Source organism: Protopterus annectens, chromosome 7.part1 (genome assembly GCF_019279795.1).
Source record: "Protopterus annectens isolate FY-2018-M chromosome 7.part1, PAN1.0, whole genome shotgun sequence".
Classification (NCBI taxonomy): Eukaryota; Metazoa; Chordata; order Ceratodontiformes; family Protopteridae; genus Protopterus; species Protopterus annectens.
Window position 1 is genome coordinate 528,424,142 of NC_056740.1, and position 20,623 is coordinate 528,444,764.

A 20,623-nucleotide genomic window follows, 5' to 3' on the forward strand; every position below is an offset into this window, starting at 1 on the left:
TAGAAAGGTGGGGGGAAAAGGTGTTCACCTCGGCCACTTTAACCATGAGGGCATTAAACTGTCAGTTCCATATGTTAAAGTATCAACAGTTTTTGATATCTCACCTGAAAAGCAAAATGACACAACCAGATTTAAAAGAGTTGCAGGATTTGTTGCATGGTGCAGAGCAAGTGGGTAAACATACCTTGCAGTGTGGTTTTGATGCTTTAGAGGCCTCATGTAGAGCTGCTGTTACGGGGTCTGTTATACGTAGGCATGCTTGGCTCAAAGAGCAAACCTTACCAGATCATGTCAAAGCTAAATTATTAGATGCACCTCTTCAAAAAGATGTATTGTTTGGTGTTAAAGCAGAGGAGGTGCTAAAGAAAATGGAGGAAAAAGCGAAATCAATGCAAACAGTGAAAGATTTCTTGCAGGTACAGCCTCCACGTTTCAGCAGAAACTGGCCTTCAAAACATTGGTCCTTTCCAGCCATGGACAGACCTCAAAGGGGCAGATACAGGCATCCAAGGGGTAGAGGGCAACCTCAAGGATCTTTCAGAGCCAGACAGTGGCAAGCACCAACCCCAAGAGGTGGAGAAGATAGATCACAGTCTTTTAGAAAACAGACACAATGACTTCCCCCTACACCTGCCAAGCAAAGCTTTAATGGCAGCACCTTTGGGCGGAAAACTGACATTATTCTCAAAAATTGGCATATTGTTACAAAAGACAAATGGATTCTGGACATTATAGACAGAGGCTACAGGTTCCACTTTCACACCCTTCCAAAAATGAGAGGCATGCCAAACCTGCCACAAAATCAAAGGGCAGAGGCACAAAAACAAATTTCAGCTCTCATGGACATGAAAGCAATTCAAGAGGTACCTGCTAAAGAACAAGGTCAAGGGTTTTATTCCAGACTATTCCTGGTACCAAGGAAAGACAAAGATTGGAGACCTATCTTAGACCTATCCATCCTAAACACATATCTACAGGTGCCAAAATTCAAGATGCTCACATTACAGCAGGTTCTTCCCATGCTGGGCAAGGAGTCTTGGCTGGTAACTTTGGACCTCAAGGAGGCATACCTGCATGTCCCTATCAGACAAGATTGCAGAAGATACCTCAGATTTCTTGCAGGTTCAACCCATTACCAATTCTCTGCATTGCCCTTTGGCTTATCTTCTGTGCCCAGAGTGTTTACGAAATGCCTGGCATCAGTAATCGCCTTCTGCAGACTACAAGGGATACAAATCTACCCATATCTGGACGACTGCCTGATCCAAGCGGACAGCAAGGACATACTACTTCAGCACCTGGCGTTTGTAATAAAACTGTTGAACTTCCTGGGATACACAGTCAACAAAAAGAAATCAAAACTAATACCCTCTCAACAAATAATTTTCCTGGGTGCCAACTTGGATACAACCACCCAGATGGCCTACCTCACGCCAGACAAGCAAGGGCAATTGTCTCAATACTTCAGAAAAATGGCAACTTACACCAGGCTAACTGCAAGGAAAGTCTTGCAGGCTCTGGGACTCATGGCATCTTGCATCCTACTTATCCCATGTGCAAAGCTGCATATGAGGAAACTTCAATGGTACCTAAAAAACTTATGGTCTCAACACAGCCACAGCTTGGAAGCAATTATACCACTCATTCCATGCCTTCAAAAGGAATTTATGTGGTGGGCTCAAGCTTGCCAAAGAAACACAGGTCTTCCTTTCTGTGTACCTCAAGCAACTCAAATCATCACAACAGACGCCTCAGACTACACATGGGGAGCACACATGACAAATCAGTGCATTCAGGGAAAATGGGCACGAAAAGAGAAGCTCCTTCACATCAACCAAAAGGAAATGCTAGCCGTGCAAGGCTATTATGACCTTCAAAGACCTACTGCATCCAGGCCAGCTATTGATAAGGACAGACAAAACACCACAGTGATGTGGTACATAAACAAACAGGGGGGAACTCATTCATACCCCCTGTGCAGGCAAGCCATGACCCTATGGAACACAGCACTGGAATTGAAAATTCAACTACAGGCACAATTCCTGCCAGGGAAGGAAAACACACTGGCAGACAACCTAAGCAGAAATATGACAGATCCACACGAATGGAAGTTGCATCCTCAAATTTTCACAGAGATAACTCAGGCATGGGGACAGCCAGACATAGATCTCTTTGCTACCCACAGAAATTGCCAGTTGAAAAAATTTTGATCAAGGAACTATCATCCACAGGCCTGGAAAGTGGACACACTTTCCTTCAATTGGGCAACATTGACAGTCTATGCCTTCCCGCCTCTTCCTCTGCTGCCCAAAGCTCTATTAAAAGCCAGAGCAGAGAGGCCGAAAATGATTCTCATTGCTCCAGACTGGCCAAGGCAACACTGGTATCCGCTCCTGAAGAGCCTGACACATTCCCCGCCATGGATCCTACCTAGTCCCTCTTCTGTTGTCCCAGCACAACTACAAAACTCTTCACAGCCATCTCAAAACTCTAAATCAAGCTGCATGGATAATTCCTTGATTTCCCAACAGTTTCTCCTCTCCAAGGAGAGGTGCAGGATGTCATCTTGGAGGCCAGAAGACCTGCTACTAGAAAGGCCTACTCCGCCAAATGGAAATGATTTTGTGCCTGGAATCAAAAGAAGGAACAGAATCCTTGGGTAATAAATATACCTCAAATTTTACAGTACCTAGCTGAGATGTTAAACAATGGACTTTCCTTCTCCTCCTTCAAGATCCACGCTTCAGCCATTTCTGCACAGTACAACACAGATCCTCCTTTATTCTCTCATCCTCTCTTAAGGCAGTTCCTCAGAGGGGCAAAGAATATAAAACCCCCAAGGAAACTACCAGTCCCTGCTTGGGACCTCAACTGCGTATTGGAAAAGCTGACCCTTCCTCCCTTCGAGCCAGCTTCTTCATCAAAGTTACAGTACTTCTGATGGAAAACAGCCTTTCTTCTGGCTATCACCTCAGTTCGCAGGGTTTCGGAGCTACAGGCCCTCATGGCTGTGCAACCATTCATCATTTTCCATCAGGACAGAGTTTCCTTACGAACCAACCCTACCTTTATGCCAAAGGTAGTATCCAGTGTAGCTTTGAATCAGACTATCCACTTACCTACCTTTTATCCTAATCCACAAAACAAAGGGGAAAGACTACTACATTCCTTGGACATTCACAGACAACTTTGTTATTATTTGGACAGGACAAAGCCATTCAGGAAATCTGAGCAACTCTTTGTGTCCTATGCTGCAGGTGCTCAAGGAAAGGCTATTTCCAAACAGACAATTTCAAAATGGATAGCCCACTGCATACGCTTTTGTTACTCATTTCATGGAAAAACTGTGCCTGCATGCATCAGATCCCACTCCACCAGAGCCACAGCTACCTCTGCAGCCTTCCTCAGGGGGGTCCCTACCAAGGATATTTTGGAGGCAGCCACCTGGAGTTCAGTGCACACTTTCTCCAAGCACTATCACCTCCCACTATACTCTTTACACACTATGAGGAAACTTTACACACTATGAGGGAACATTTTCACTGGGAAGGTCAGGACTACTCTGACTCAAAGAAAAGGCTCAGAGAGTTTCTTTTACTCCTCCAACACAGACCACTTGCCATCCTGCCAGTTTTAGACATTGTGGATGATGTCTATTTAGAATCCAGTTTCAACCCAGACTCTCTACCTCCTGCTCTGGCTAAGCCTGACAGATATTATAGAGTGCCTGATTCCCACAAATTTCTTTACAAAAGCCCTGTAGCTGACCCAGAGACTATCTCACAGGGTCCCAAGGGGGCTAAGGCTTCTATGGCTAAAAATCCCAGTACCTTCTGAGAGGGATTCCAAAGCACTAGACAGGTGGGGGAAAAAGGTTTACACCTCAGCCACACTAGCTATGAGGGCACTGAATTGTCAATTTCACATGCTTAAGTATCAGCAATTTCTAATCTCTCAGTTAAAGCAAAGAATAACCTTTCTCCCTCAACAATCTGAAGTGAAAGAAGTACAGGATCTGTTGCATGCCACTGAGCAAGTGGGCAAACATACCTTACAATGTGGGATTGATTCTTTGGAGGCCTCCTGCAGAGCAACTGTCACTGGGTCTGTTATACGTAGGCATGCTTGGTTAAAAGAACAAACTCTGCCTGATCATGTTAAAGCAAAACTACTGGATGCTCCCTTACAGCAGGATGTTCTTTTTGGAGTTAAAGCAGAAGAAGTTTTAAAGAAAATGGAATATAAGGCAAAATCTATGCAGACAGTCAAAGATTTCCTACAAGTACAACCCCCTCGCTTCAGCAGAAACTGGCCAACAAATAATTGGTCCTTTCCAGCCACTGACAGACCACAGAGGGTTAAATACAGACGCCCAAGGGGCAGAGGACAACCACAAGCCCAGTATAAACCACCATTGGGGCTCTACAACACAGAAGGGAGGAGAAGACAGGTCTCAAACCACCAGAAGGCAAACTCAATGACTTGCACCTCATCTGGCCAAGCAATACTCTCTTGGCAGCCCCCTTGGGGGGAAAACTCGCACTTTTTGCAGACAACTGGCACATTGTCACAAAGGACAAATGGGTCCTAGACATAATTTTACGAGGATACAGATTCCACTTTCACACCTTGCCAATGAAAAGAGGAATGCCAAACCTGCCACAAAATCAATGGGCAGAGGCACAAAAACAAATTACAGCTCTCATGGACATGAGAGCCATTCAACTGGTACCTACTCGAGAGCAAGGCCAAGGATTTTACTCAAGACTCTTTTTAGTGCCCAGAAAGGACAATGCCTGGAGACCAATTCTGGACCTTTCAATTCTAAACACTTACTTACAAGTACCCAAATTCAAGATGCTAACACTACAGCAGCTACTTCCCATGTTGGGCAAGGAAGCATGGCTGGTAACGTTGGACCTCAAGGAGGCATACCTCCATGTCCCTATCAGACAAAGTTGCAGAAGATACCTCCATTTCATTGCAGGTTCAACCCATTACCAATTCTCTGCACTGCCCTTTGGCTTATCTACTGCGCCCAGAGTTTTCACAAAATGCCTGGCACCAGTAATTGCATACTGCAGACAAAGAGGAATTCAGATATATCCATACCTGGACGACTGCCTCATCCAAGCAGAAAGCAAAGACATTCTCTTACATCATCTGGCCTTTGTAAAGCATCTACTAAACTGCCTGGGGTACACAGTAAATGAAAAGCAGTCAAAACTAGTACCCTCACAAAAAATGACATTCCTGGGTGCCAGCTTGAATACAACAGCCCAGAAGGCTTATCTTATGCCAGACAAACAACTACAACTGACTCAGTATTTCAAGACAATGGCAACAAAGACCCAATTAACTGCAAGAAAAATTCTGCAGGCTTTGGGCTTCATGGCATCTTGCATACTAATAATACCATTTGCAAAGCTGCATATGAGGAAATTACAGTGATACCTAAAAAGCGTATGGTCTCAACACAGCCACAGCTTGGACACAATGATATGTCTCATTCCCTGCCTACAACAGGAATTTCTATGGTGGTCACAGGCATGTCACCTCAACAAGGGTCAGCCTTTCACCTTGCCCCCAGCCAGGTAAACTATCACAACAGATGCTTCAGACTACGCCTGGGGGGCACACATGGCAGGACAGTGCATTCAAGGCCTATGGACTGCAGATCAAAGAAATCTGCACATAAATCAAAGAGAGATGCTAGCTGTACAGAAAACTCTTGACAGCCTTCAAGGATCTATTACATCCAGAACAACTTGCAATAAAGACGGACAACACCACAGTAATGTGGTACATAAACAAACAAGGGGGTACACATTCTTACCCTCTATGCAGGCAAGCAATGACCTTATGGAACACAGCTCTGGCCTACCAAGTCCAGTTACAAGCTCAATTCCTGCCAAGACAGAAGAACACATTGGCAGACGACCTCAGCAGAAACATCAAGGATCCCCACGAGTGGAAACTAGATCCACAAATATTTGCAATGATAACTCAAAAATGGGGCCTTCCAGACATAGACCTTTTTGCCAGTCCTCAAAACTATCAACTGACAAAATTTTGTACAAGGACATTTCACCATCAAGCTTGGAAGGTGGACGCTCTCTCTTTCAACTGGAAAAACCTGACAGTATATGCCTTCCCTCCATTGCCTCTCCTCACAAAGGTTCTTTTGAAAGTCAAAAAGGAGAGACCACGACTGATTCTCATAGCCCCAGACTGGCCACGCCAGCACTGGTATCCACTATTGAAAAATATGGCCCACAGCCCACCATGGATATTGCCTCAAATCCCCCATTTGCTCACACAACAAAGCAATCAGATTCTTCACAGCCAGCTCAAAACTTTAAACCTGGCTGCATGGCAAATCATCTAAACATCCAACCAGCTCCTGTTTCACAAGCAGTTCTGGATGTTATTCTGGAAACCAGGAGGCCAAGCACCAGGAAGGCTTATTCGGACAAATGGAAAAGGTTTTGTGCCTGGAACCAAACTAAAGGCCAAGACACAATTCAGCCTCACATGCCTCACATTCTACAGTATTTAGCTGAGATGTTGCACAAAGGACTTTCCTTTTCCTCAATTAAAATCCATGCTTCAGCTATTTCAGCTTACTACAACACGGATCCACCTTTATTTTCACATCCTCTTCTAAGGCAGTTCCTCAGAGGGGCAAAAAACATTAGACCACCCAGGAGAGCTCCTACACCAACATGGGACCTCAATTTTGTTCTGGAAAAACTAACGCTACCTCCCTTTGATCCAGCTTTCTCTGCAGATCTTCAGTTCCTATCATGGAAGACTGCCCTGCTCCTAGCAATAACTTCAGCTAGAAGAGTCTCAGAGCTACAGGCACTAATGGCAGTGGAACCTTTCCTCATTTTTCATCAAGACAGAGTTTCTCTACGAACTAATCCTTCCTTTATGCCTAAGGTGGTTTCCAGTGTAGCTTTAAATCAAACCATCCACTTACCCACCTTCTTCCCCAATCCACAGAACAAAGGTGAGAGACTCTTGCATTCCTTGGACATTCACAGGCAGCTTCGTTACTATTTGGACAAAACTAAGGCTTTCAGAAAATCTGACCAGCTCTTTGTATCCTATGCTACAGCTTCTCAGGGGAAGGCTATATCAAAGCAAACCATTTCTAAATGGATAGGTCATTGCATACGTTTCTGCTATACCCATCATGGGAAACCAGTTCCTGCTACCATTAGATCCCATTCTACCAGGGCAACAGCTACCTCTACAGCCTTTCTCAGGGGGGTTCCAACCAAGGAAATTTTAGAAGCTGCAACTTGGAGTTCAGTACACACCTTTACCAAACACTATCACTTACCTCTTTACTCAAAGTCCAGGGCGGGCTTCGCCACTGCAGTTCTGCAGGGCCTTATAGCCTCCACTAACCCTCTATGATACCTCCCCCCTACCTTAGCTTTGGGATTCAACCCAAGTGTGATGACTGCAGCAGGGTAACACGATGAGCATAGTACAGTTTTGTACCGACCATAAATGTAGATGTTCGAGTGTTCACCCTGCTGCAGTCCAGGTTACCCCACCCTCCATACCCTCTGATCTACTGGCTAAATCTCTTCTATGCCTTACTGATGTATTTGCTTATAGCTGAAGGGATTTTGTGTTTGTGCAGTGGTTACTCCTTTTGGTACTAATTTCTGACCACCTTTTTGGGGGCACCTGACATCTGGGGCAAGAAAAACTGAAGAAAATGGCGTTGGTTGCATTATATATACCCCTGGCGCACTGATGTCAGGGAAGAGGCGACAGCAACCGACGCCGGACCAAGACTTTGGAATTCCGGCCGACTGCGGGACCGCCTGACGACAGGATAACCCAAGTGTGATGACTGCAGCAGGGTGAACACTCGAACATCTACATTTATGGTAGGTACAAAACTGTACTTTTCCAGGATTCCTTCTCAGACAAAACCCTACCAGTGCTTCAGAAAGACGGCCCAACCATTGTCCTCTGGAGATAGTTGGGGCTGTTTGTCTCTACACCAAAAAGTCTGGCCCTTCATCACAAAAGACTCCTGAGTGCAGAGAATTATATCCAGAGAGGTTATATCATACCTTTTTCCCAGATTCCTCATGCAAGAATGAAACAAAATCCCTGATGTTTCACCCAGTCAGAGGGAGATGGCAGCATTAGAAAAGTTTCTCAGGAAAAGAGTCATCCAGGCGGTCCCCCCAGACCAGACAGGATCCAGAACTTACCCAAGATTCTTCTTAGTGCCAAAGAAGACAGGGGACTTGAGACCCATCCTGGATCTCAGTAGGATAAACCAATAGGTCAAATATACAAGGTTCCAGATGGTCATGGTTCAGTCCATTTTGCCTCTACTGCAAAAGGACTATTGGATATGCTTGGTAGATCTTCAAGATGCGTACAATTGCATCAAAGTGAACAGGCAGAACAGGAGATATCTGCGCTTCTGGCTGGGAGCCAGTCATTACTAGTTCAGAGCACTGCCCTTTGGCTTCACCAGAACCCACAGGGTGTTCACCAAATTCATGGCGGTGGTAGCAACTCACCTGAGACTACTGGGATTCAGAGTGTTTCCATACCCTAGACGACTGGCTGTTAGCTGCCTAGTCCAGGCATCTACATCTATGGGTAAGGGATTAGTTGCTTTAATTCTGTCTTCATCTAGGCATCACAGTCAGTTCCAGCAAGTCTCATTCATACCCACTCAGACTCTGGAGTTCATAGGTGCTCATCTAAACATGGTCACACAGATAGCCTCTCTTCCACCTTCATGAATTCAGATACTCAGATCCAAGGACATGAAAGTGATCTCACACATGTTCCTGCTAGCGCATCTAATCTTACAGACCTGGGGTCCATGGCAGTGGCTGTCGCCCTAGATCCTTTAGCAAGGTTTCACATTCGAATTCTGCAATGGACTCGTCAGTAGAGTGGTCTGTTCTTCAGCAGCCTTTATCCACCCCTGTTAAGATCACTCAGTCTTGCAAAAGATATCTTCTTTGGTGGCTTCACTTGGACAAAGTTTCTCCTTCCCTTTTGTCTTTCCTCTGCCCACGGCCATGGTGACTATGGACACTTCCCATTTGGGGAGGGGCACTACTTGGGAAGGATAATCCAAGGTAAGCGATCTCCAGCATCAGTTTTCTGGAAATGAGAGCAGTTCTCCTAGTCTTACAGGCCTTTGAAGATATTCTCCCTTCCAGGATGATTGCTATTCAGATAGGCAAATATGTCAGTAGTCTGGTATGTCAACAAATGGGGGGAAACCAGATCTTACCCACTATGTCAAAAAGTACTGAGAGTCTGAGAAATGGGCGATCTCTTCCAGCTGCCTTCTCTTAGCAACACACATACCAGGGAAAGCCAACGTGATTGCAGACAAGTTAAGCAGGCCCATTCTGATGCCTCACGAGTGGTGTCTCAGTATTAAAGTGGTGGAGACAATTTTCTGTCGACGGGGCCAGACATGCTACTGCCTTTTCGCTTCTCCCTCAACAAATGCAGCAGCTTCTTTGCCCTGATCCTCCAATGGGGAAGTCATGGAGAGATGCTCTAGTCCACAACTGCCCCCCCGGTCTTTATGCTTGAGATCTCTTAAGGTATTATCCTTTGACTCCTATGAGCAGCAAACTCTGCCTAAGGTATGTTAGGCTTGGGGGCATTATGGATAAAGGGAGGAGCTCAAGAGATTGGATTCAAGGACGTGAAAAACGTAGCCAAGTCTGATCTGAAGCTCAGTTGAGGAAGAATGAAAATGGACAACACAGATCTAATGTTATGGTGAGTGCATAACATTTTTTTTAGGAAAATGGAAAAGGTTTTATATCTGGTGATCATCTAAACAGACTGACCCTCTAGCAGCAAGTTCATAGCTGCCTGAGCTCCCTGTTTTGTTCAAGAGCAGCATACACTTTTAGCATGCCTTCTTCACTTCTGGCTACTCTTCTGATAAATAAAAATGTTTTTAAGGGTATGCTAAATTTTGATTACCCAGAAAATTATTTGCACCTGTCCAGGATGAGTGGGGCTTACACTTTGTGGTAGAAAAGCTAACTTTACCACCTTTTGAACCAGCTGCTGATTGTACTCTAAAGTTCGTTCTGTGGAAGACCGTTTTGTTATGGTTCTTACTTTTGCCCAGAGAATTTTTGAAATTCATGCCCTTATAGCACTTGAGCCCTATACAGCTTTTTATCAGGACAAAAAGGCTTTGAAAACATTTTTTTTTTGGGGGGGGGACTGTAAATCAGTCTGTACAACTTTCAGTCTCTTGTCCAAAATTTCAAAATGAAGGGGGAACACATTCCTTGGATGTGTAGGGACAACTGAGATATTATTTAACCTGGACCAAATAGTGGTGGATGTGTGATGAATTGTTTATTTCTTTCAGACACAACAGATTAGGACTAACCCCCCCCCCCCCCGGGCCAAAAAAAAGCCTACTAGATATGCAGGAAGGCTGTGGAGCCCTATGTATTTCCGTAGGTCCCTGGAAAGTTAAATGTTATCAAGATGTGTAAATCATGGGGTCAGTGCTTAGCCAAGGGTCATCAGATTAACCCTCTTGTGCCCACTTGCTTCAGTCACAGTTGCTGGTATGCAGCTACCTTGGATCCCACAAAAAAAAAATATATATGAGAAATGACATGGGCTGATGTCTGCTTTCTGCCCAGTGCTAGTTTTGACATCTACAACACAAGGAGACCAGCTCGTTGGCGGATGTCTGAAGCTCTGGAATTCTGGCCAGTTGCACTGATGTACACCTGTTGATAATTTCAGTATTTTACGACTGCTACTTCACTAGTAATACCTGGTTGTTGAACATCTACTTCTTAAATTAACTTCTGGAGTAATCGTGACCTTAATTGTGTGTACTAGATTTTGATATCTACCCCCAAAATCAGTTGCTGTCTTATATCTGGGCAAACATGACCTTAGTTCTCATGTTGTTAGAATAACTTATGTGATGATACCAGTTGTGTTGAAGGGGCAGAACATTTTAAAAATCTCTCTCTCTCTTTGCAGGAATGAAAACAGTGACTCAGTCCTCAGCATTTGTTCCAACTTCTGAAAGTAATTCTTTTCAACCTGTGAAAACTCTGCAGTCTCCATCTGTGGACGCCAAGCAGCAACTCCAACGCAAAATTCAGAAGAAGCAACAGGAGCATAAACTTCAGTCTCCTCTGCCAGGAGAACTACACATGAAAAAAACTGAAGGAGTGTTAACTAATGGAATAAGCAGCCTTTCCAATGGAAATCCCACAGTTCTTTCCCCTCAGCAGGCTATTGGGATTGTAGTAGCAACTGTTTCCAGCCCTATACCGGTATGCAGAAGCATGTGATTCTTTGTTATTCTCCCCCTGAAAAATGTAATGCTTCTCTGCCAGAACTAACATAAAGTTGTCAGATTGCATGTCTGCGGATTTCATTTTCGTCACTCTAGTGCATTTGAACTATGCCTGTGGTCAGGACTGCAGTCATACAGAAACTGTTGCAATTTAAGGGCTCCATCTAATAGAGTCATCATTGTACAGTTTTTCTGCTCTGTAATTTTCATGTTTTCTGCATACTACTGAAGTGATGTCAGGGGTCATTATGGTTCAGTCATGTTGCACTCGGAAGAGTTTCTCTTCCTGTTAAATATCACTGCTGACATTGTTGAGCTTCGGAGATGCAAACAAAATAATTGCATTCAGTTTTTATATTAAAAAAAAATTGTTTCAAGTGAAAAAGAAGACGCATGAGAAATCTGTATCACTAATCATATTACCCAGAACTCGGCCAAACTTCAGTATGACAATAGTGATGAGAGACAAAAATATAATTATCAAAATGTGTTGTTTTTAAATGTGTTTTAGCTCGTGGCCTTGTCAGTAGCTTTGTTATGCCAATTCTGGTTCCACAAGGCCCACTCTCTGCCCATTCTTTCTTGGGTTGTGGGTCACTAACCTGTCATACAGTTAGGGTAAGCTTATGCCATGCCCAGTCGTTAGACTCCATGTTGTACTTGATGTTAAGAATTTGTGTGTGTTCTCTCCACTCTCAATCTTTACCTGTGTGGACTGCAGAGAATGGAGTGCTGGGATAATGACACTGTTAAGTTAGATTTCTCTTACTCCTCCCCAGAAATGAAAAGCCAACCTACAACTGCTTACAACAGCACCCCCATCTGACTTCTTGTCACCTTTGTTGCTGGTTTATTGAACTCACTTGTGTTGATGATTTTTTTAAACTTGGGCTGCCAATACAGTAAAATGGGAAGTTTCCCCTTCCAGTGTTGGCTCAAATATTACCTTCATGGTAAATTTGTCAGAGTACACTTACGTTCTAGCACTCTGACCTTCCTTTTGGCATTGCCCAGTACAGAAGGACCTTACATTACAGCTGTGATTTAACTGCTATGCTTTATTTTTTGCTTAAGATACACTGATCATGTTAAGGAAAAAATGAGCCAAAGACATTTAAGAAAAATGTCAACACCAACAAGCCTTCCCAAATCTAAGATCTTTTTCATTTTCATAGTGATATTCAGAGAGACAGTGCACACTGCATAGTGGGTTAGGCAGTCTGAATGGCTGTGTGTGATTCAGAGAGGTTCATAGGTGTATACTAGGCTAATGGCCCTGGAGACTTTACACTCCTAGCCCATAGAAATGCCCTGGCATTGTGCCGCCCAACGTTAGTTCCCAGTGCGTCTATCAGGTAGAGCCACTGGAGTGATCCCTGGGGTTAACTTTCTATTTCCCGTCCTCTCATCAAGATTTCTCTTGAAGAGGGCCGGTGAGGTGCTCTGCTTGACATGTATGGGAAGTCTATTCCAGAGCATGGGCAGTCTGAGTTATGAACCTGTCCCTTCAGTATGTTCTGTTGATTGTGGTAATGAGGTTGAGGTTTCTGGAGCATGTGGTGCGGAGGGATTGGGATTTCTTTAGATGTAACCTTTCTAACAGAGCTGGGTCAGACATGACTTTGTAAGTCAAGCAGAAATCACTTCTTAGTAGACAATATGAGACAGAGAATAGCTGGAGTTTTTTAAGTCTGTCCATGTCGGACGTGTTTAAGGCCTAGGATCCTCTTCGTGAGGTACTTTTGTGGCCTTTCCAGCTGTTGCATGTGTCTAGTGAGGTACATGCCAAATGGGGCATTATACTCGATGATTGGCCTAATGAGGGAAGAGTAGAGAGAGATGATGACCTCTTTCTTCCTGGATGCAAAACCCTTGGTAATGAGATGTGCCACACAGAAGGACTTTCTGACCACAGTGACAATGTGGTGTTTCAAGGAGAGGTTGCTGTCAACCTGTGTCCCCAGATATCTTATAACGCCTTCAGTGGGCTCCTATCGATGTAGTAATTAGTGGGAACTGAGTTTTTCCAAAGGGGATGATGACAGATTTTTTGGCATTAAATAAGGCCATGGTTTTGACACCAGTCATTGGTCTCAGTGAGGCCTTTTTGTAGAATGTCTACATCACTTGGGGAGTTAATAATGGCTCCCAGCTTACAGTTGTCTGCAAACTTGGTCAGCCAGAGTCCCTCCGTGTTGGCCTGGACTTCTGAGAAGTAGATGCCAAACAGGAGAGGACCCAGGACCGATCCCATTGGGACTCCACTCATGACTGGTCAGCAGTCTGACTTGGAGTCTACTACTTTCACACTGTGGGTTCTGTCTCTGAGCCAGTTTGCAACCCACCTAGTGATATAGGGGTCGATGCCTAGTTTGGTGAGTTTATCAGTAATTCCTGAGTGGGGAATGGTATCAAAGGCCTTGACCAGATCAAGGTAGGCTGTATGAACTGCCTTGCCCTCATCCACAGCTCTGGTGACTGACTCAAAGAAGTCAGCCAGGTTGAGCAGGCATGATCTGCCTTTCACAAAACCAAATTGTGTGGGATCTAGAGTTTGGAGATTCCCTATATTATTGTTAATTAGGTCCATGATGATGCGCTCCATAGCCTTACATATCAGACTCGTCAGGCTAATGGGGCGATAATTCCCAGGGTCTGTAGTCGCTCCCCCTTTATGGAGAGGGTTGACTGTAGCAGTGCGCCATTCAGTAGGGGACAAAGCGTGAGGTGAGGCTGTGATTGAACAAGGCACACAAATGTGGTGGCAGTTCACTTTGTAGTTCATGTAGAACACATCCAGTAATACTGTCGGGTCATATGGAAGCTGTATTCTTGGTCTTGGACAATGCAGCTTTAATCTGTGCTGTAGTAATGCTGGGTGCCTGGCATTCCTCCTGTGTTTTGATTGGTCCTTTAGTGGGGGAGAGAGGGGTAAAGTTGGCACTGAATCTGTCGGTCAGTGTGTTGGCAATATCTGTTGGCTCATTATGAGGTACCATTTTGCAGTAACTCAGAGCAAACCTGGGTATTGCTGTGGAGATTCTTGATATAACTATAGAAGGTTTTGGGATTGTTTTTAGTGTCTGCCGCAATTCTGCCTTCATGGCTGGCTTTAAAGGTTTTGTTGAGGCTAATAAGGGAGTTTTTCAAGTCTTGGGACTTCACCTTTTTCTGCAACAGTTTCTTCCTTCTGTTGTAGAGTTTATTAATGGCAGGGGACTGCCAGGATTGGCTTCCTTTTTTTGAAGGAAAGAGTCTTGGTTCTGTTGGGTATGGCTAGTTCCATGCATTTATGTACATGTTCGTACAGTGCATTGGTGTATGATTCGACAATCATGCATTTATTTTTCATTGACATGGGTGCCATGAAGTTAGCCACCTCTGTTTTTAGAAGCCCAGAGTCAGCTTTGGAGAAGTTTTTCATAGTGGTTCCCTTTGCGGGCTGTGTGGGTGAGATGTGGATTTCCATGGTGATTAGTTTGTGCTTGGATCTAACCAGGGAGGAATTGACTATTGGTGTAGAGCAACGGTTACCCATGTTTGTAATAACCAGGTCAAGGATCTTGTTTCCTCTAGTGGGGGTAAGAATGAGCTGGTCCAGGGCATTGGAATTGATGAATTCCAGGAAGCGTTGGGCCAGTGTATTGGTGCATGAGTAGCTTTCCCAGTTGATGGAGGGGTAGTTGAAGTTATTTAGTATGAGAGTTTGGGGTTGGACCCTAATAGTTTCCAGGGTGCTTAGGAATGTGGAATGAGAGTCTTGCGGCGTGGTTGGGGACCTGTTGCAGGCTATGACCTGAATCGCCGTCTTACCCAATATTAGTTGTACCTGAACTATCTCATATGCGTTATGCTGGGCTATTAGTCTGGAGGTGTGCATATCAGCTTCAGTCCATGTTCTGGGGCCGAAAGGTGTGGAATGAGTTATAGCCTGGTAGTGCAGGGATGCTTTCTGCTGCTTTCAACCAGGTCTCCGTTACAGCACAAATGTCGATGCTCTCCATTTTGAGGAGTGCTTCAGCCAAGTGCTTCTTGAGATTTAGAATTCTAGCACTGAGCAGCATGACCCTCAGATTGCATTTATTTATAGCTGTTACGGTGGTAATTTGGTCTTTGGAACATCGCCTAAAAAGGCACTATAGGGGTGGCAAGAGCCTTAGTCAGTATCCAGAAACCCAGGGGTGACAGATGCAGGCAATCTCTGGCAAAGCATTGAGGTCTGTCAGTCATGTCATCCCAAGCAGACAGATACTGGATCCCCCTTAGAATGACACCAGAAACTTAGTCATTTGTTGAAGTTAGTCATTTTCACTTGTACTGCAGTGTCATTGTGGGCGACGGTAGGATGCTGCTCAGGACTAGGGTCATACCTGCCTGGGCTACATCATCTGAGAGCTCCTCCCTGTCTCTCCAGGGAGGAGCATCTCAGGTCATTCACACCCACATGGACATTGACAGAGTCATACTTGTACTTGTTGAGTGACCTGAGTGCATGTGTTATGTGTCGGATTCTGACAACTGACAGCTGACTGTTACTTCTCCTTATTCAACCTAGTGAGTGGGACATCAGTGTGCCTCACTATCGAGGTGGAGCTGAATATCATATATTGGCTGATGTATGACTACTAGAACCATTGGTGAGCGGAAGGAATGTAGATAACCTCCAGAATCTGCATATTCCACAGTGCTCAATTGAAGGAGTACCAAATCACGCACCAGGTGCAGGTGGACTCATCAGCGGTGGTACTGCCTTGAAGATCAGAGCTTCTTTCACTACTCCAAACCTTGATCTTTATATGACACTGCAGTTTTTTCAGCACTTGTGCAACAGATCTGGCCCAGTATGTTACTGTACAGCTAAGTAAGCACACAGTGGCTTCCAGAACATGTATATATGCAGTCAGGGAAAAAAATCAGAAGTGGCACCTTTTTCACACACACTGCATATATGTATGCCCACATAGAAAATTAATCTTGCCTTGCAAATACATTTCCTACTCTCGCACCTTCCGCAAGTCAAAGTACCTTCAGAACTTTCCTCCTTGTCTCGTAGGCAAAGAATACAAGACCTACAAAAGGCTGGTCAAGACCTTCATTTCACCTAGCCTGAGGGCATTCAAGTTTGTAAATGATATTTATTGCAGACATTTTACAGTCTACCTTCTTCTCCAAGACACAGATTAACATCTTATTTGCTGACTATTAAGCATGCAATGTGTCTGTGTAAGCAGGTGTGAATACCTAAAACATTAACTGTGATTTGGCTTGCTGCAGCTTTAACACTACTGATGGTGCCACCTATGTCATGGCTGTTGGCATTTCTGTTACTATGGTAGACCGAAGCATGTTCAGGTGGTGATGTTCATCGTGTTTCACTGTTGCAGTCATGACTGTAGGGTTCTCCCCTGCCGGCAGGCAGTCCTCGACCGAAGCATGTTCAGGTGGTGTTTCGTTGTAGCTTCCATTCTTGGACAGTGCCACTTCATGTTATGGATCCAGAAGAAAACTGAGGAGCTTATGGTGTTATGCATTTTTAACCACTCATGTGTCCTCTGTGCAGCAGCTTATTCCCCAAGTCTCTAGTCATGCTTGCATATACAGCTAAGCTTCGACATCAGTAGTGTAAGTCTCAGGACATAATGAGATGTGTGATTTGTTACACAGATGTGCTGAGTGAGGCATACACATAACTGGATGGAGTCTGTACAGATGGGCATATGTTCTTATGCACAATACTTTTTGCCTCACTATGAGTAGGGCACAATCCTTTGTAGATCGATGCTATTTCCTATATATTCCTATAGCACATTATTGACCAAGGTAAAGTTGAAGACATCCATCTGTCCTGAATGACCCCTAACCACACCATGTTCTGCATGCTGTGATTGTCCTTGGTACAAAGTAATAGGTTCAGTAGTAGAACAAAATGTGCTGTAATACTTTATACTGCACATGTGTTATTGCATTCCATATGTATGACTTGTTTTGTGCTGCACATAGTCCAACAGTGTACCTCTGCACTGCAGCACAAAACTTAAGTTTTATTATGAGTTGAAGTAGTTTCATTGTAGTAGTTTTTTCCACTTATTAAGAGAATGCCAAGTAATATAAAATAGTTCAGACAAACAGTAACACTAGGGCTAGTATCAGGAACTTTGTTTCAAGGGTCTGTGTAGGATCTTTTTGTCTTCCATGCCTATTTGGTAGTTTTGTTTTTCCTGGACACTTCCAATGCTCAGGGATGCAGGCAGATGCAGTGATTTTACTTTCAAAGCTGCAGGAGCAATCCTAGCTGCTGTGCCTTACGCTTTCTGCAGCTTGCACAATTTGGATTGTAATCACTGTCCATATAGCTGACTTTTAACCACAATTAGCTCTTGCCTAGGAGAGGAACTTGGCATGAAACATTACTGTATGTGCTTGGTATTCAGCCCTTTCATCAGCAGCTGTCACAGGAATGTTGTCCTGACCAGTAATGCTTCTAGAAACATATTGTCAGGGGTCTACCGTACAGCAGAAGTCTCTGCAGGAACAGCATCAGAAGGACTGAGAAGAAAGAAACCGAGAGTAGGCATTGATCTGGAGTTTGATGTGAGGGCCTGCATCCTTGAAGGACATAGCCCAGTGCCAGCACTAGGCCTAGTGCAGGTCTGTCATGCCCCAGAGCCTTCTTAGACAGGCTCACTCCAAGAGGCCAGATGTTCTTCGTGTTTCACTGTTGCAGTCATCACACTTGGGTTATCCTGCCAGGGGTAGCCCTCAGTCGACCCGAATACCAGAGGCTTAGTATTTCTGAGTCGGTTGCTGTCGTTCCAAGACTGACATCAGGCATACCTCTCAACCTGGAATCATAAAAATCTGGACAAAGCCCCATGAAAAATAGGTGCAAATCTGTGTGCTAATCAACATACATTTGCATACATTATGTAACTCCACCCACTCCAACAGAATTGTGGGATACCAGCTTTTAAATGCAAACTAAAGAACAAACAAAATTATTAAACACAAAATAAACAGAACAGCAATAGTATTTCAAATTAAAGCAAGCTGCAATTAAATAGAGCCAAAACAAGAAGCAGTGTGCAACCATTAGCCAAAAATTGTAAATCAATCACAGAAGATCTTCTAGTCGACACATCATAGGAGGGAGAATAATAGAAAAGGGTAACAACAACAAGAATCTGGGATGGCAGTTTGCATATTTAAGGAAGAATCCTCCTAATAAGGCATGTATATTAGAATAATAAATCAGCTATGGATAAAAGTAATAGATTAGAAGCTGATAATAATCTATCCTCACACTATATTCAAAAAGCACTGCCAAACAATATCTGATCTGAACATTTACTCTAAGTCTCATATAGCAATGTATTCCCTGCTGATGTAATTTAATTCATATCTAAAGAATGAGAACAGAGATGACGGCTATTTAAAAATCTTGCTGCTTTATATAGCAGACAAGTTCAAAATTCCTCCTTCTACTTTCGGCTTTTCCCGGTTAGGGGTCGCCACAGCGGAACTCTGGTCCGCTAATGATTGGCAGTAGATTTTTACGTACTGGCTTGCCAGGCCTAACGCACAACCTTCAGCGAAGGAACGCCCATTCACGCATGTCGCCACACAGAAGACGCTGTAACTGAGAATTGAACGGGCAACGTCTAACTGTGAGGCGACAACGCTACCACAGCACCACCACCGCTAGAGGTCACCACAGTACTTTGTGAAAATTCACTATCTTGCAAAGCAAACTAAACAGATCATCAAACGTCTTCAAAAAAACAGGGATCTTGTTGTAACATGTCCATTAATGCAGTGTGTGGGAACCACAAGAAAAAAAAATCTTTCCCATTGCCAGTAAAAGTAAATCCTTGAAAGCTGCAGTCTGCTTTAGAACTGCACAGAGCAAAAACCTAAAGCAAAATGGCTCCAAGCCAGATGTCCTGACAGACTTTGTATGATGCATGTCTTAAGTCAAGAAAGCAATGCAGTTAGCAAATGTACATTCTACACGTGTAGGCATATAAGTTTCACATGACAATGTGTGCAGACTTGTAATCTTTTCTAGGATGTATAAAAAGCCTCCTACTGTTGATGCATCTTTTAACTCAACAGGAAAAAATATCCAACACATTTTAAATTGTGCCTACAACTTCCCAGCACTGCATTCACTGAGTAAATATGTCATGGGGTTACAGCCAGAAATGTTATCTCCCACCCCTGTGGTGTGTACATGCCAATTAAAAGTTAACTACACATTCCACCTTAAAAATAACAATGCACAGACACAATTTTGTTTTGTCAGCTAACTCTAAAGTTACAGAAATTTACTCAGATGAATAAACCACATTAATCTAGCTGCTGCATTCACAATATCAGTCAGTGGCATCACATTTTTTACTGCTGCGTTGTATACTAAGATAAGAAAAATAAACATGTTCGAATGACAAAAACTCCTTTGTCATCTTTTTCACATCTAGTAACAGTAAAAACACTACTACTTTCTGTTAGAAATAACCAGCAAAAACTAAACAAATAATTACAAACGGCACTATGCAAGAAAAGAACTTTTCAAGACAGTTATTATTAAATCTTGAGAGTCTGTGAAAATCTGGACAATGAACTACTGAACTTCCTAATACTAACTTATAAAGACACATAGCTTTATAGGTTGATACTAGGCTATCTGCCCTAGGGCATTTATAAACCTAGCCAGAGTGTGTTTGGCTTTCACTACCCTTTCAGATTAGTTGACTGTGCCTCTGTATAGTAGGTCACAGAAGATAGCCCTTTTAAGGTTAGTTTACTGTGCCTCTGTCTAGAAGGGACACAGAAGAGATCCCAGGGGTAAACCTACGATCTCCCATCCACTCGTCAAGATTTCTTTTGAAGAGGGTCATTGAGGGGGTCTGCCTAACATGGATTGGGATTTTGTTCCAGAGTGAGGGGAGCCTCTGGGATATGAATCTGTCCCTCCAGCATGTCCTATTTATTTCTGTGCTGAGATTTAAGTCCCTGGAGCGTGTAGCTCTAAGGGATTTGGATTTCCTGACGTGGAGCATGTCCATTAATTCTGGGTTGGACGTGGCTTTATACGTCAGGCACAGATCGCCTCTGAGTAGGCGGTAAGCAATTGAGTAGAGCTGGAGTTTCTTTAGCCTAACTGCGTAGGGCATCTGTTTGAGTCCCTTGATCCTCTTGGTGAGGTACTTTTGTGGTCTTTCCAGTTGCTGCAGGTGTCTTTATATGACTTTATATTAT

General features: G+C 43.8%; 1 protein-coding gene across 1 annotated transcript in view; it reads left to right on the forward strand.

The window, feature by feature from the left end:
- Positions 1 to 20,623, forward strand: part of RFX7 (regulatory factor X7) — a 1,464,252-nt gene that overhangs the window by 1,428,336 nt on the left and 15,293 nt on the right. The window contains exon 9 of the mRNA XM_044078963.1: positions 11,044 to 11,342. Within this exon, the coding sequence (XP_043934898.1) occupies positions 11,044 to 11,342 (299 nt within the window). The remainder of the gene's footprint in view (positions 1 to 11,043; positions 11,343 to 20,623) is intronic.